Source organism: Eucalyptus grandis, chromosome 3, assembly GCF_016545825.1.
Source record: "Eucalyptus grandis isolate ANBG69807.140 chromosome 3, ASM1654582v1, whole genome shotgun sequence".
NCBI classification, from domain to species: Eukaryota; Viridiplantae; Streptophyta; class Magnoliopsida; order Myrtales; family Myrtaceae; genus Eucalyptus; species Eucalyptus grandis.
Window position 1 is genome coordinate 58,633,569 of NC_052614.1, and position 17,385 is coordinate 58,650,953.

The window sequence follows — 17,385 nt, forward strand, 5'->3', positions numbered from 1 at the left end:
ATTCATAAGATTACGTTTTCCAACTTGAGTATGAGATTAACAATCACTCAAGTCACTCGGATTCTAAAACACAATCCAATTGAATTCAAATTACAAACCCATTTCAAACGACGAGATTAACCAATGTACATAAGATAACGCAGAGCAGACCGTTTCGCGAGGTGGGGGAGCCAATGCTACACGGTCGCTGCTTGACCATGTCTTGTCCCATTCCCCCACCTAATTCATCATCATCATCATCAACACACTCCAGTCAAAACGCAAGTGGCACGACAAAAGAAGATCTCCTGATTACTGTGATCAAATCTTCCATTTTTCAAAACCGGGAAAAGGCGAGAAAAAGCTTTAGCAGATAAGGACGGGGATCATCCGCTCTTATCAACTCAACCCAAACACGTCCACATCAAGAACCTCATCTGGTTTTCCTTTATCTATTATACCGAGTTGGAAGATAGACCCAGGTGCTGAACCGGTCTTTCCGCATGCTGGGGACAGAGTCGGATGGAGAGATATGTTTCTTTAATCCCCGCTCTTGATCTCGCAATCACTGTGCTAATGATGTGACTAATTCCTCTCACCTTAGTCCGAACAAGGAAGAAAGCATGAACAGAGCCAAGAACAGGGTAAAGAACAGAGCACTCATGAAAGGGAAATTAGCATTTATAAACCGAGAAAATGAGACGATACAGAGATTTCAAGGTGTTGGGAATGACTGATCCCCGGGAACCGGATTCGACACCGAATCGAACTCCTAAATCAATGCGGAAGACGAAGCCCGGGAAAACACGCATCACCGATCGTAAAGCACACCATGGATTCGAGCATACCTTGTTAGCCACAGATTAAGCACCGACGCCGACAAGAGGAAGAAAATCTGGCCCCGTTCAATTCGATGAAGCAAAATCGCCTTGGCGCCTCACTGTTTTCTTTTTGGAGAAAACGACAGAGAGGAGGAGAGGAGGAAGCGTACGTACGTCTTTTTCCTTTTTTTTTTCCCTTTTATACCTCTCTCCTTCCACGGGCCTTATTCCCGTGGGCCGGGCTTTCTCGGCCCAACTTGAGCGGACGGGCCTAAAGCCCAATTCTTATAAAGCCTTCATCTCCCACTCGCACATGGTGGGCCGAACAGGATTCTCTTTACCTCTTTTTTCAACATTCATACCAGTGAATAATCCGTGCGACTAAAGATACTGAGAGCTCGTTGCTATACATCTATTAGGAATATATAGCAGCTCATAATGGGCGTCACACTCCGAGTAGACTTAGTATGCAGTACCCTAGATCGATCGATCACATTTATATCTCCCTTGATCTCTTTTAAATAATGATATATTTATATTGTATTCACAATTATAATTATCACAAAGACAGTTATAATTGGTCGACCGGTGAATACAAAACCACAATGTGATTCTCCAAAATCGATCTTCCTCTTTCCTTCAAACTCTCAATTTCAGTCCACTTGCTTTTCTAGAAATGCCCCATTAGATTGAATCATCTTATGACCATTGGCAACACCCTAAGATAGCAAACACTAAATAGAAATCTTGAGAATAAGTAAGAGTCTGAGGGGACTAAAAATTGAGGAACTCTTTTCCTCAAGAGTCTCACACGTCATAAAAGTTGAGATCAAACTTTTGCCACTCTTATTGGTCGTCTCATGCATACGTAGTATGAAATACGTATACGGTATTAACTCCTTTCCCATGGAGCGTATGTCTGCACTTTTCAATACCGTACAGATGATAGTTCAGACATACCTAATGTCTAACTTGAGTTCACATATCTACTCAATCACAAAATTCATCGAGCTCACATCGGCATCATAGACGAGATAAAGTAAAATATGTGGGGTATTTTACTTTCGGACATCGTAAGTATTATGTCATCATCTTAACACTTAGTTAAGGCGACATACGTATTTCAAGCTTGAGCTCTCGATTATCACCTAGATAATAAGCTTAAAATCAGTCTCATCTCTATTTATCACACAAGAAATGCAGGCGATTACCCGTGTGAGTGGGCTAATCTTTTATCTGTCCGACATACTTCTCAACTTAAAATAATGCACTGAGCATTAAGATACATAAAGATCATACAAAGATTCATATGCATTAATGATGAAAAACACAAATTCATCAAATGTGAACACTTCAGGGAAATTACAATCCAGTACATCAGAATCTACGCAGTCCTAGAGATTTCCTATAGCCACAAAACACATCTCTAGGTATTGGCTTTGTCATAGGATCTACTACCAATCTGTGCGTAGTATGTACTATAAGTTCACATCTTTTCGTACAACCATATCCTTGACAAGATTATACTTGGTATCTATAGGTTTGGTCTTGCCATGATATTTTGGATCTTTGGTGTACACTTTTGCTGCTTGGCTATGACAGTTAACAAATAACAAATCTACAGCACTTCCAATAACACATAAATGATCCAAAAATCTCTTAAGCCAAACACATTCTTATACTACTGCTGATAATGCCACGAACTCAACTTCCATCGTGGACAAGGCTATACACTTTTGTTTCTTACTGCTCCAACATATGGTGCCATTATTCGGTAAGAAAACAAACCCAGAGGTAGATTTTCTTTCATTTAAATCTCCCATCCAATCAGCATCAGAATAGCCTTTGAGTTGCAGATCATTTCCATAATAATTCAACGTATAATCAGCAGTCCCCTTTAGATACCTTAGTATTCTTTTAACGGCTTTACAACGTGCTTGACCTGGATTGGATTGGTATCTACTCACCATTCCAACTGCATAACATATGTCATGTCTTGTACACATCATAGCGTACATCAAGCTCCCAACAGCACTAGCATAAGGAACATGTTTCATTTGTTCCTTCTCTTGTTGAGTCCTTGGACACAATCTATGGCTCAATCATTCACCTTTTGCAATAGGAGTGTCTATGGGTTTACAATCTTGCATACGAAATCGTTCAAGAATCTTATTTATATATGATTCTTGCGAAAGAGACAACGATCTCTTCGAAACGATCTCTTGAAATCTTAACTCCAAGAATGTATGCAGCCTCACCCATATCCTTCATCTCAAAGTTGGAAGACAACCAACTCTTGACAGTCTTAACAAACTCCATATTGCTTCCAGCAATTAGTATATCATCAACATATAATGATATGATCACAAATTGATCCTTGGACCTTTTGATATATACACAATGATCCTCATCAATCATTGTAAAATCATATGCCATTATGGCATTATGAAAACATATATACCATTGTCTTGATGACTGCTTGAGGCCATATATCGATCTCAAAAGTCGACATACCTTTTCTTCTTGGCCTTTCACTATGAAACCAGCAGGTTGTTCCATATATATTTCTTCCTCTAATTCTCCATTGAGGAAAGCAGTCTTTACATCCATTTAATGTAACTCAAGATCCAGACTAGCCACTATTGCCGAATAATGCGAATCGAGGTAAATCTCACTACGGGAGAAAACGTATCTTCATAATCAATTCCTTCTGTTGATTATACCCCTTCGCCACAAGGCGAGCCTTATGCCTTTCTATCGAGCCATCAGCCTTTCGCTTTATTTTGAGAACCCATTTGTTCCCAATAGCTCTGCGTCCTTTTGGCAGATCAATCAGTTCCCAGACTTGGTTTGATTTCATCGACTCCATTTCCTTTTCCATTGCATTAATCCATTTTTCATTACTAGGGCAATTCAGAGCCTCATTTATATTTCTTGGCTCATCCTCATCTTGTGGAGCAACCATAAAAGTTTCCCCTTCAATGTCAAAACGTCGACGGGGAATACTTTGGCGACTTGTTCGCCGTATGGGAGATTGTACACTTTGCACATCATCCCCCATCATGCTCCCACTTGGATTAGGTAATGATGATGTCGTCTCATCATGTGGTTGCAATTGAGAATGAGATGAATTCAATTCATCACTTCTCATATTACTCCCACTTGGACGAACTCCACTAACATCATTATCGATCCAAGGTCTCAAATAGGGAACAATCTTCCCCTATTTCGCCCTTCTTAGGAAATTCATCCTCTAAGAATGTGACATCTCGTGATTCAAACTCAGTTATACTCCCACTTTCCTGCTCACCTATGAATACATACCCTTTCAAGTGTTCGGAGTATCTCATGAAAATACTCTTATTTCCTTTGGGACCTAATTTCCCAAACTTGTGAGAGGACTCATGAGTATAGGTAGCACAACCCCATGACTTAAGAAAACTTAAGTTCGGCTTTCTACCTATCCATAACTTATATGGAGCGGAAATAACTGATTTGGAAGGCACCCGGTTAAGTATGCAGGCAACAGTTAACAACGCATCACTCCAAAAAAAGTGATAAGTAAGTTAGCATGCGCCATCATGGACCTAACCATTTCCAATAGGGTTCTATTTCTTCTCTCCGCAACACCATTTTGTTGAGGAGTATATGGAATAGACAACTGTCTTTCTATTCCTTTTTCATCACATAATTTTCTGAACTCATCAGATAAATATTCTTGACCTCGATCGGATCTCAATACTTTTATTTTCTTATCTAATTGATTCTCTACCAGGTTCATAAACTTTTTGAAACAACTTATGCTTCAGATTTATGAGAAATCAAATAGACATATCCGAATAAAGTAGAATCATCTATAAAAGTGATGAAATAAACAGCCCCATGCCTTCCTTTCACATTCATTGGACCACAGACATCATAATGGATTAAATACAGAGGAAATTCAGCTCTTTTTCCTTTTCCAAATGGTTTCCTTGTCGTTTTCCCTTCTAGGCAATGCGACATATGGACAAATCGACTTTTTCAATATTGCCCAACAAGCCCTCTTTGGCTAGTCTTTTCATATGTTGTTGGCCCATATGACCAAGTCTAGCATGCCACCGTATTCACATCATTATCATATAAAGTAGAAGACGTGAAACAAGGGAATAACATATTGACATCACAACGAGTCAACATTTAGTACAATAAAACCATCCAGAAAGTGACCAAAATCATAGTAGTTTGTATCCAAATACAAATCTACACATCTATTATGGAATTTCATACTAAAACCAAGCTTAACCAACACCAAAACAGACATTAAATTTCGACGAATCTCTGGAGCATATGGAACATCATGTAGGAACAAGGTGCGTCCACCACGCATGTTCAATTGGCAGGTGCCAATCCCTTTAACTTCAGCTCTGAAGTTATTTCCCACATAGATCCACATAGTTCCAGTTGGTATCGTCGGAATTTCACGAAGGATCCTCTATCCTTCGCTACATGGTCTGTCCCTCCTGAATCTACAGTCCACAAAGGATTAGACTCAGTCAAGAATACAGAACTCGACACAAAAGTAAAGTTCTGAAAAGCATAAGGGGTGTTGACCTTCTTTGGCTAACGACAGTCGCGAGCATAGTGACCCTTCTTGTCACAATTAAAACACTTCACCCTTGTAAGCTTCTTCATTCGAGGACGCTTTCCTCTTTCATGTTGGTTAACTTTTGATTTCTTGCAACAAGGACTTGATCCTTTGCAATCCCACATATTGAACGAATCAATACGCTTGCGCTTAGAGCTCAAAGCCCTTTCTGAGCTAGAACCAGCATTGTAAATGTCTACTTTCGACTCAAATGCCATTAAACAGTCCTCTACTAGCTCAAGGTGGCGCACGGCATCCTCAAGATCTTCCATAATATGGTCAAGAGCTTTTAGTGCTTCTTGCTTTTCCAGCACATATTGAACTTTCATGTGCCAAATTTCATAGTTGTCACCATTGAGCTTTTTACCTTTGTTCAGCTCGGCAACTATGCTCTTTGCGGCTGAAGCCATTGATCCGAACACATTAGACATATGCACGAATTATTAATGCCTATCATTTATGCATCCCTTTTACATAGACCCATCATATTAATGAATAATTTCAAGTAAGGCTTCAGAATCAAAAGGTCACTACGTTTCCAATCATCCTCCAAAAATCCTAACTTAAAACTATCATTAACATGATTTGTCATATGCAAAATCAATTCTATGAAGCTACAAAAACTTCTAAAACTACCCACAGCTAATTACCCACAGCAACCAGCAATAATAGAAAGCAACATATAATAGACATCTAATAAAACAATAATGCTTTCAATTAACACAATTAGGTAGTAAACATTACATAATATGTCCACAAATCACACTTAACATATATCAGCCAATACAACTAACACCAAGTCAGCATACGAACTGGGAAAGATCTTCTTTTGTTCAATTTCTTGATCTTTTCTCTTGAAACAGTACAGTAATATTCATTTACAAAATCCATCACAATTTTCTTATAAGAAGCAGCTCCGTTGACATCCCATATGCGATTTAACACATCTTGCCATTCAGGTGGAAGAGTGTTTATGAAAAATCGCACCATCTTTGACTATGACATAGGACGACCATTCCATATGACCTGTTGAATTTTCCCGTTGACTTCAAGGACATGATCAATTAAGTCACCTCTCTCCCATCGATGATCAGTCAGGTCAGCTATCAACTTAGACAGCCTTTCCTTTTGTTCATCGGTAATTGCGCGAATAGGTGTGTGCAACCTGAGGGGAGGCATTTTTTCCTGCAACAAATGCAGAATAAATAAGGGATCACAAATAATCCACATAGACTTAATTGAAAAAGAAACAAATTCAGTTCCTTTTTTTTTTTTTTTTTTTTTTTTTTTTTTTTTTTTTTTTTTTTCGGTCAACGGTCAACAGTCGTGGTCAACGGTCAACGATGGTTAACGTTCAACGGTCGTCGGACGTCGGACCGGTCGGACCGGATAGACCGGTTGGACCGGTCGGGCGTCGGGCCGGGGCAGTTCGGGCGGCGACGCGGCGCGTGCGTGCGTGCGCGTGCGCGGCCGACGTCACGCGGGCGTCGGTCGGCACGTGCAGCGCGTGCCGCGTCTCGCTGGTCGGGTCGGGTTGCCGGCCGGGTCGCCGTGCCGCGTCATCGATGACGTCACCCTAGCGGTTATCGACCGTTGGGTGACGTCATGGCGTCGGCCAAGACGCGTCGGTCCGCGGACCGGCGTGTGCCGGCTCGCCGGCCAGCGGTGCGCACGCGCCGGTTCGCCGAGCCGGAGCGTGCGCCGCACGCGGCCCAGGCGAGCCGGCGCTTCGGGCGCGTCGCGCCCACGCGCGCGCCTTCCGGCCGCTCGTGTGGGCGCGTGCGGCGTCTCCCGGCGCGCACAACCTGTCCCCGGACTCGTCTCGACGTCACCTTTCTTCCTATGCCATCAGAATTTGATTGCGACTTACGCAAACTCGGAAAAAAGGACGTACAGTGCTCGGGTGTCGGGATTTCTCGCCCGATCCGTACGGCCGAAACACTTTCGCGAAAAATCAATCAAAAACATCGAAATAAATCGGGAAAACGTGAAACAGGGCTCTGATACCAATGTTGGGAATGACTGATCCCCGGGAACCGGATTCGGCACCGAATCGAACCCCTAAATCAATGCGGAAGACGAAGCGGAAAACACGCATCACCGATCGTAAAGCACACCACGGATTCGGCGTACCTTGTTAGCCACAGATTAAGCGACGCCGACAAGAGGAAGAAAATGCGGCCCGTTCGATTCGATGAAGCAAAATCGCCTTGGCGCCTCACTGTTGCTTTTTGGAGAAAACGACAAAGAGGAGGAGAGGAGGAAGCGTACGTACGTCTTTTTCCTCTTTTTTTTCCCTTTTATACCTCTCTCCTTCCACGGGCCTTATTCCCGTGGGCCGGGCTTTCTCGGCCCAACTTGGATAGACAGGCCTTAAGCCCAATTCTTATAAAGCCTTCACAAGGACTTGACCAGAAAACGATAATCAACGATACAAGCCCCAAAAAGCCAACCCCAGATCGAACTTCCACGTTCTTGTTTCTTCCTATACAGAAATCTGCAATTGCATTGCGAATATTTTAAGAATGCTTACTGAAACTTCATTTACAAAGAGAGGTAACTAGAAAGTCATCGGACCACAAAACAGAGACTTGAAATCTCTCTCCCGCCAGCCAATATTTACACCTTGAGAAGAAGGAAGGTAATCATCATCAACAATGGAAATGAACACGAGATATATTCACACATCCGAGTCAGAGATTAATCAACAGGCCACCCGATTGCCGAACACGGCCCATCAGCCCCAAAAAATCACTTCTTTCGACCCAAACAAAATTCGAGCTCCGAGTCGACTCGGGGAGGACTCGAACTGCTTCTTCGGCCTTTCACATGACCAGCTCAGAGACCCACCCCACGTCCGGACCGGAACCGGACCCGACAAGGTCGGAGCCATCGAGGGAGTTCCCCTTGCTGAGCTTCGCGTACATCTTGGCCCTCAAATCTCTCCCAGACTCGACCCTCTCCATCAGGGGCTCCTCTTCGCAGCGATGGTGAGACTCCCACAGATCAAAGAGGGACCCCGCCATCTGCCCGCAGGGGCTCATCTTCATCTTGGCGATCTGCATGTTCCTCATGCAGGCCACCAGCTCGCTCACCGATCCGGGCGACCCGCAGCAGCCGCCGCGTTGGTTCGGGGACATCGGGGGCGAGATCGGGGGCGACGAGGTGGTCAGGATCGAGGTGGGCGAGGATATGAAGGAGGCCGACCACGGCTTGGTGAAGTAGGAGTCGAAGGCGGCGGTGGCGGCGGCGGAGGGGCGGACCATGGACCCGAACTCGGAGTCGGTGGCGCTCTTGGGGCTGTGCTGCTGCTGCTGCTGCTGCTGCTGGCCGGGGAGGACACGGAGCTGGTCGGGGGAGTAGGCGAAGAAGCAGACGCCGCGGCGGCAGCTCTGCCCGTCCTTGCACGCCTGCGTCCGGTATCGCTCCGGGTGGAGCCAGCACTCGAACACGCCGTGAGCGAACTCGCACGAGTCGCCCTTCTTGCACGTACCTGCGCAAAATCGAGAAAATCTCACTTGAATAAAAACTGAATTTAATCAAATTTCGTCACACAGAAAACCCAAAAATCCCGCATAATTCGCGATGAAATGTTTTAAAATGATGCATACAACATGCAAGGCCTGGAATCAGAGTCGACATTTTGGCCAAAAATGTCTCATTTGACCATCTCAAAACCCGATCGGAAATTAACGAAAAGATTTCATTTTTCTTCGTTTGGTAAATCTCGGAATGGTGTGCACGTACGGTCACTCCGTCCAGTCGTTCGACCTCCCGCTCACGCACTTCCTCACCTTGAACTCGTACATCCGGAACTACTTGTCAAATAGTATGGATACGAGGTCTTCTTAAAGATCTTGGAATATAGGTACAAGGGGCAACAAAGCTATTCTATGATAACGATATGGCTCTCAAACTTGCAGCGAGCATGAGAGAACCAAGCATAATGGATGGTCACTTTACACGAGATAAAATCTTAGAAGGAGTCATTGAAACAAGAGGGATTGTGACGATAGAACAGCCTGTGGACATTTTAACCAAACCTCTATGTCACAGCACACATATCTATTGAACAAGCTTGGTGTCTTAGACATATAAAAGCCACCAGCTTGAGGGTGAGTGTCGGATGATATGCGGCTTTGACAGAGGATTTGATCCGATTTTGATCTGATTATGATTTGTACTGAACAATTAAGATTAGATCTAGATTAGATTGATTGATTTAGATTGATTTATAGGATCCTTAATTTCCTTTCATTCATACACCTTGTATTGTAACTATTAAGGCTGTACATCAGATTGATTATTGAAGACAATAGAATACACACAAATCTCTACGTCTTCGATCTCCATTTTTCATCTTCTTTATTTTCTCTTCAACTTCTTTCAAAGCCTTTCTCGGTTCATCGCATTGGTCATTTTTAACACTTACATGGCGCTCTTATATTTCAAATAAATAGTTCCCTTCCGTTTTCCCTTGGACTCTTTTTCCACGTTCCCGCTACAAACTCTACAACAACCCGGATGGGTGTCACCTCTTACCCCCCAAAAAAGCACATGAACATCAGTTTCCACCATAATTGATTATACTATTTTACGTATTTTTATTAATAATCAAAATATACGAACAAGTACAATACAAGAGAGAATTATAGTTTGTTGAACAAGGAGATATAATTATTCAACAGACTCTATGTAATTGACTCTATAATGTACAAACCGTGTTCCCTCTTATCACGGACATAAGGTATATGCAATGAACTAGTTGTATTATTTCTTCGATCCTCCTTGGTGCTTTAACTTGTACAATGTAACCCAAAGTTCCTAGGAGTACAAACACACCAGTAGCATTTTCATTTACTAGTGTGTCACTTCCCCATTTTCTTGGTCAAGAAATGGGTAATCTATGTAACCAATAACTGGATCTTGAGTATAAAATGTATCTCTGTTGTAACCATTCGATGGTCCATCCACCTTGAATCGGTAGACCAAATCAGGGTTAGAGATGAAGAGTCGACCGTACGATATCAAGTCTGCATCTCCTCCAGCCAAAGCCTTCATCCCGAGCTCTCGTGTGAAGCCGCCGCTCAACATGAAAGTACCTTGATAAGCTCTCCTCCAAGTTCTCATCAATCGAGCTTCTTCATCCTCCTCTTGTTTGCCGTAATTCTTCGTGCCATTGATTGTGTATCGAGGTTGAGTCACATGGAGATATGCGAGTTTGGAGCCTATCTCATTTTGGAACTTGTTCAATCTCTCGATGATCGATAGGCCTAGCTTGAGTGGATCGGAGTCTATGGCATCCATGTGTTCAATCGCTGGTGAGATTCTAACTCCCGTTCGATCAGTGCCAACTTCTCCTGCTACCACTTTGATGATCTCCATCAAGAATCTGTTGGTAAAATATGTCTTCGAAATGGGTTGAACAATGAAATCGGATCGAGTAAAAAACAACTCGGACTTTGAGGCGTGATATCACTTTCTTTAAGGATTTATTTGCCCCACAACGTTACTAATGGTCACCGGCAAAAATCCTCCAGGATACAACAAAGTCTCGGATGAGAATACTAAATAGCAATTCTAGTATTTCTCCAGGGTCTCTCTATGAAACAATCGAAAATTGGCTGCAGTTTTCAGAAAGAAGACTCGAAAATGACCACCCATTTCTTTCCGAAAAATGACAAGTATTTATATGAAACGGTCTTGCAACTCTTCGTGAAAATTGCGAACAAACACGTCTTTAGAAAATTGTTCGGATAAACCAACGCGACTCTTCGGAAGAAGTCGAAAACGAACAATTGCAATCCTTCGGATAAATCAAAACCGAATAAGTAATTTTCCAAAGGTTGTCTTGAAAAGGCACAAATAAAATTCGGAATAATATATATATCTATTTTAAATATAATTTCGAATTTTCATTTATATTTCATTTCGAAATTCTCAAATGAAAAGGCAACCTTTGAACCAAAAATAAATAAATAAAATAAATAAAAAGCAAGGGATTAATGCTAAGTGCGCCAAATAATCGCGCCAAAATCGCGCAATTATCCGCGCACCAAGACCAGCGGTATGGTGGGTCTAGCCCCACCTAATCACTTCTTTAACTACAAAAGGAAATTCCTCATTAATAAACTAATCCTCCTGCTCCCACCTTTTCTATGTGGGACAAAGTAAAAGGCACTTATTTTGTTTTAACAAACAAAATTCCAACAGAATCTGCATCTATTCTCAATTGATCCTCCAAATTCATCTACTCTATCATTGACTGAGTCCTTTAAGAATTGATCAATGAGATAGCCATGTGCTCCATGCACCTCAACACCATCAAAACCTAAAGTGGAAATCGACTTGATTATTAATACTTATGTGCAACAAACAAAGTAAATACAAGTAATTTTAGCATCTATCACGATATGATTATAGTTCATGGACTAACCTGCTCGAATGGCATTTGCAGCTACTTGGCGATATTGCTCGATAACCTGCCATACTTCGTGTGTTTGGAGAGCTCTTGGTTTGTGAGGAACATCGAGAGTCCCGTCGGGCATGATGATTTTCCATTTATCGGAGATGGATTGATTTGTCGATGAAATCAGAGCACCTCCATCAGGTTGATAAACTAATACAATCACCATAATATAATACCAATTGTTGTTAGAAACAAGTATAGAAGGTGAAATTTAATAAGTTAACATTGCCAAAGTAGGAAAAAAGTATAACAGCAAAAACAGATTGTCGAATTCAAATAGTGCAGGTCATGATTATGTGATATATGGGGGAGCTACAGAGATATTTTGTGACATCGGTTTGAGAAAATGAATTTAGTACCACGGTTGGAGGCACGACCAACGTGCCAAAGTTGACAGAAGATGATGCCGCCCTTGGAATGAACAGCATCCACCACCTTCTTCCATGCTTTGACTTGCTCTTCAGTGTAAATCCCAGGAGTACCTGGAAACCTGGTTTAACAACATTTTATTTCTCAAAGTTAAAGATCCTCCTATGATCCAAAGCGAAGTTCATATTACTTGCTGTCAAGCAATGAATAGGGTATAAATAGCTCGCGGTGCTCAGGTGTACATCGGTATGTAGAAAATCAGTTCCTTTCTGCGTGATATATACAAGACAGCTTGATCTCAGGACAAAGGACGTACCCAGCGGCCGTGTCAGAGATGAGGGTGCCTTCGGTGATGAGAAAACCACCCTTGGTCGTTCTTTGCGCATAGTACTCTGCATGCACCGGCAATGGAATCCCATTGATCGCTCTGCATCTCGTCAAAGGTGCTAGCACTATCCTGTGAGAGAGATCGAACTTGCCCATCTGGCCTGGAGTGAAGAGGTTCGCGGCCATTTCGTTCGTAGCTTGTATTCTGTTAAGAACGAACAACAAGGATTGATACTAAGAATATGATGGTGAAGATTTGAAGACGGTGCAATGTGAGGTTGATCGATATTGCTCATCGGTTTTTATAGTTTGGTGTTGCCATTTGAACATTGCAGCAAGAACTGGGAAGATTCGCCGTAAGTTGTTATGACTAAGTCGTCGCATGTTGGGAAGGTCGAATTGCAATTTGCTTTCTTTAACCTCACTTTTCTCCTTGCAAAATTGTTTTAAAGACGTTGACGTATAGAACATGTGGTTCTAACGTTTCTTTATTTTCTTTATCACCCAATGGGGTTGTTATTTTTTTTTTTTTTTGAACTGCCATGGGGTTGTTATGTTGACCGTTCAACATTTTATCGCCTGCTGGGCTGCTACGAAGTCGGTGGGCGGTTCGTTCCTGTTCATATAGAACAATCAGTCTATGTTCCCTGTCCGGAGAATCTAATATTAATAAATAACAATATGTTGCGTTATATCATTTATAATAATGATAATGACGTTTTTCTCTTGACTTTCTTGGGTGACCAGGACTCTTTGACTTCGACTTCGTGTGATTAAAATTTCCCAGCCATGTGCTTTCTTGATTATGCACGAGAAGAACAAAAAATTTGGACGGCATTTAGATTTCAATTTCGACTATGCCATCGACGTCTCATGTAGGAAATCTCAAGGGGAGAATAAGAATAGTCTCGACATGCAACTTTGTCTTCGTGTGATTAGAATTTCCCTGCCATGTGCTTTCTTGATTATGCACGAGAAGAACAAAAAATTTGGACGGCATTTAGATTTCAATTTCGACTATGCCATTGACGTCTTATGTAGGAAATCTCAAGGGGGAGAATAAGAATAGTCTCAACATGCAACTTTGTCTTCATGTGATTAGAATTTCCCTGCCATATGCTTTCTTGATTATGCCCGAGAAGAACAAAAAATTTGGACAGCATTTAGATTTCAATTTCGACTATGCCATCAACATCTCATGTAGGAAATCTCAAGGGGGAGGATAAGAATAGTCTCAACATGCAACTTTGTCTTCGTGTGATTAGAATTTCCCTGCCATGTGCTTTCTTGATTATGCATGAGAAGAACAAAAAATTTGGACAGCATTTAGATTTCAATTTCGACTAAGCCATCGACATCTCATGTAGGAAATCTTAAGGGGGAGAATAAGAATAGTCTCGACATGCAACTTTGTCTTCGTGTGATTAGAATTTCCCTGCCATCTGCTTTCTTGATTATGCACAAGAAGAACAAAAAATTTGGACAGCATTTAGAATTTCCCAGCGCCCCGTCCTCCCCCGGCGCCCGCGTGTCCTCCTCCACCTCCTCCTCGTGGTGGTTCGACGGGCACTCTGTTCTCAACTTCATCAATGGCTGGAGGTTAGCATAGAAGTTTACAAGCTTCCGCATTCAATCCTGATAATCAGGATCTTGATTTTCCGCAAATTTCTAACAACAGAAAGTAGCCATGCGTCACTGGAACTGCAACCATCGACAACCAGTCCTTCTCTTGCATCCCATCTCTGGCAAAAATGATGCCGAGGGCAAGTTCTGGAGGCTCAGGTGGCACCTCTTCCGCAGGTAAGTTGACTTCCCACTGCTCTCTTGGAAATCCATAAAGGCAAAGCTTCTCCATCTCTAAAGCGGAGGAGGAGGAATTACATAGAAGCCCAAACAGAACATGTACAAGTACGTCAGAAGATTGAAATTACTAGTTGGGTCATGTAGATAAACAAGAAAATGTCCAGAAAGCACAATGATTTAAAAAAAAAAAGGGCTCAACAAAATCTAGATACAGCAGAAGGAATCGAATGGTATTGTTGATAGTATATCCCTCCCTTCTAACAAGCTGCCGCATCAAATAACATGTTCTGCAGTCCATTTCAAGTTTCATAAACAGAAAGCATGAAATTTTTTTAGCTAATAAGAACCATTAAAAATCATCCTCAGATTCAAGTAGCGGATAAAGCACATTATTTTACAGAAGATGCACAGGCCTAGCTTATGTTGTTTATTTTCACAGAACATTTTGATGACCAACAAAAAATACAGTGGAGGGCCAATGAGTCACAGCTAAATTCAAGAGTGAGCAATCAAACGACGTGTTAGAGTTGCGGCATTTAGTACAAAAGCAATGTACCTTAACTTGTCCAGAACATATGTCCATTTGAACTCGAGTCAATATTTGTCATGTAAGAGGAGCGACAGAAGTTACTCTGCCCCAAAGTATGGTCCTTTATTGGTTGGAATATATTAGCAAGAAAGAAGTAATATTGCCGATTCTTAAAATTAAACAGCATCATATAGAATTAACCTGGGAAAAGCTTTATCAATCAAGGGTTTTGCCAGCAAGGGTTATATATTGGCTGGTTTTATCATTGCATCGCTTATCATAAAACTAGACATACAAGTGTACCGCTTAGCCTCCTTATAGCTTAAATATTTCAACTGAGAGCAACGCTACAAGTAAATAAGTGGCAAAATAAGTTTCTATCTGCTCACCGGTAAGTAACAACTAAAAGAAAGAAGATGTTTTTAAGACATTTAATGCCAAACTATGAAACTACATATGCAAGGGGTCATGAATTGATGGAACTGATCTTCTATGTTTAAACAGACTCTTCGTTAAAATGATTCCACATTAAAGTCCAGGGAAACAACTATCACCAATAGTCTCACAACAAAGAAAAGGGAAGCTGCAGAATTCAAATGATCCAAAGCAAATTGAAAATCCAAAAAGAGTCACTTTGCAGAGGTGGGAAATTAGAGAAACATAAGAACGCTAATGAGAAGTTTCTTGAGAATACACGTCTTCATGTTATGTTACTTAGCAAACACACTGCATGAAATCAAGTAACAAACCAAACAAAAAGCTCAAACTCCCTTTCCTTTTTAGCCTGTCATGCATTTGCAAAGGGAAACTCACTCGAAACACGTATAACAAAGTCTCCAAATTCAAGTTACTATAAGATCGCATCAGCAAAAAAATAAAAAGTAGCGGTACGGCTAATTCCTATCAACGAACAAATTCACGACACAAAAATTTAGTAAAACCACAACCCCACGAGGCAGAAGAAATGAAAAGCTAATCAGGATCGCACTGCCTGTAAAACTCTTCAACTTTTTGCATCACGAAGCAACAAAAGGAAATCTCAAAAATCGTCTTCTCAGTTTCATCATTCTTAACAGTTTGATCCACCATGGAGAATCTGATCCAATTCTTCTTCTCTTCTTCAGAAAATTGTGGGATTTTACACATTGTCTGTGGAGCTACATTCAATTTGCATTGAAAAGAAAAAAAAAAAAAAAGATGTAAATGATAGCCAATTTTACGATGTGTGAAATAACTGAGTATCCACAAAGTAATATTTACTATTACTAATATAAAAAAAGCACTCGGTAAAAGGAAGGGCGCTACATAAATCATATCGAACCCTACTTACTTCAGCTATCTGTTGTGAAAATCGTAGGCATCTTGTTCACTCTCAACCACCATGTGCCCTGTTGGTACACACTCCATGACCTAGAACTTTAAAATGGTCAAACTCAGCCCAGTTGAACCCCATTTTGAATGTTAGAGATATTTATTTTCCTGATTGATTATAATTGATTTCATATCGATTATAATTGATTTGATTATGGTATTGTAATATTTTATTACTTTAGATAGATCCCTAGAACAACCTATAAATAGGCTCTTGTATTATCAGTATTACACACACTACAATATACAGAAATTCAACTTTCCACTATATTCTATCATAGTATCGGAGCGAGGTTTTGTTTGAGAAGGTGGTTCTTGTGTCGTAGCACCTTGAAAATTCATCATCTACCACAGAGAGAAGCCACACACGCCACCACGCTCCGCCGTGCTACAGGACTACCGACGACCACCGACGCCGTCGACTGCAAGTGGAACTTTTGAAGACAATTCTTCTAATTTTCAACCGAAAACCACCATAGACAGGTTCTACATTCTCCCACGAGTCCAGAACAACAGTGAACGTCACCGAAAAGTTATCCATGCGCCCTCACAAGCCACCCAAAGCCTCTGCATGTGAGATCCACGCGCCCTCACGCGCCAGTCAACCCTCTGCAAGCATGAGGTACACACGCCACAGCTCGCACGTGACCTATGCGTGCATCAGTGACATCATCATTGCATGTGCAACGTCCGTGATAAGCAGTGACGTCATCCCACGTCATCTTCGTCGCTAATAGCCGTTGACCTCGTCGCTGACATCCATTGACCGATGTTGACCCAACCGGTTTACAGTGTTTTCCGACCGGTTAAGCTATTTTCCGACCGGTTCGGCCATTTTCCGACCGGTTAGCTCTCTTTCCTGACCGGTTCATCCATTTTCCGAACGGTTCTCAAGGTTTTCCGACTGGTTTGGCCATTTTCCGACCGGTTCTTGAGGTATTTCGACATTCTTAGTCTATTTTCAGCCTTATTTTCTTCATATCAGCTCTACAAATATCAGTTTTTTTCAAATTCATTCAAGAATCGATTGAGTTTACTAGTATATAGCCTATCATGGACAAATTAAAAGTCTCAATGCCTATTCAGACCA

The 17,385-nt window shown here is 41.7% G+C and overlaps 2 protein-coding genes across 2 annotated transcripts; both read right to left on the reverse strand.

The window, feature by feature from the left end:
* Positions 1 to 7,944: 7,944 nt before the first annotated feature.
* LOC120292003 (zinc finger CCCH domain-containing protein 2-like) lies at positions 7,945 to 9,069 on the reverse strand. The gene is made up of 2 exons (XM_039309844.1): positions 9,039 to 9,069; positions 7,945 to 8,956 (listed from the first exon to the last, which is right to left on the reverse strand). The coding sequence occupies exons 1-2, from the start codon at positions 9,067 to 9,069 to the stop codon at positions 8,253 to 8,255; spliced, it is 735 nt and encodes a 244-aa protein (XP_039165778.1). The 3' UTR covers positions 7,945 to 8,252.
* A 1,218-nt stretch (positions 9,070 to 10,287) lies between these two features.
* On the reverse strand, positions 10,288 to 14,447 carry LOC120292004 (12-oxophytodienoate reductase 3-like). Its single transcript, XM_039309845.1, has 7 exons — positions 14,266 to 14,447; positions 12,582 to 12,797; positions 12,256 to 12,386; positions 11,864 to 12,046; positions 11,639 to 11,758; positions 11,524 to 11,531; positions 10,288 to 10,806 (listed from the first exon to the last, which is right to left on the reverse strand). Exons 1-7 carry the CDS (start codon positions 14,445 to 14,447, stop codon positions 10,288 to 10,290), a joined length of 1,359 nt encoding a protein of 452 aa, XP_039165779.1.
* Between the last annotated feature and the right edge of the window lie 2,938 nt (positions 14,448 to 17,385).

What these genes read in the sequence shown, in the direction of transcription:
- LOC120292003 (XM_039309844.1), bottom strand. Translation starts at nt 9,069, where the DNA reads ATGTCGACTCTGATTCCAGGCCTTGCATGTT. An exon ending in GATTCCAGGCCTTGCATGTT is followed by an intron (nt 8,957 to 9,038) that starts GTATGCATCATT and finishes GATTAAATTCAG; the next exon opens with TTTTTATTCAAGTGAGATTT.
- LOC120292004 (XM_039309845.1), bottom strand. Translation starts at nt 14,447, where the DNA reads ATGGAGAAGCTTTGCCTTTATGGATTTCCAAGAGAGCAGTGGGAAGTC. An exon ending in ACGCATGGCTACTTTCTGTT is followed by an intron (nt 12,798 to 14,265) that starts GTTAGAAATTTG and finishes CGTTCTTAACAG; the next exon opens with AATACAAGCTACGAACGAAA. An exon ending in ATCTCTGACACGGCCGCTGG is followed by an intron (nt 12,387 to 12,581) that starts GTACGTCCTTTG and finishes TTGTTAAACCAG; the next exon opens with GTTTCCAGGTACTCCTGGGA.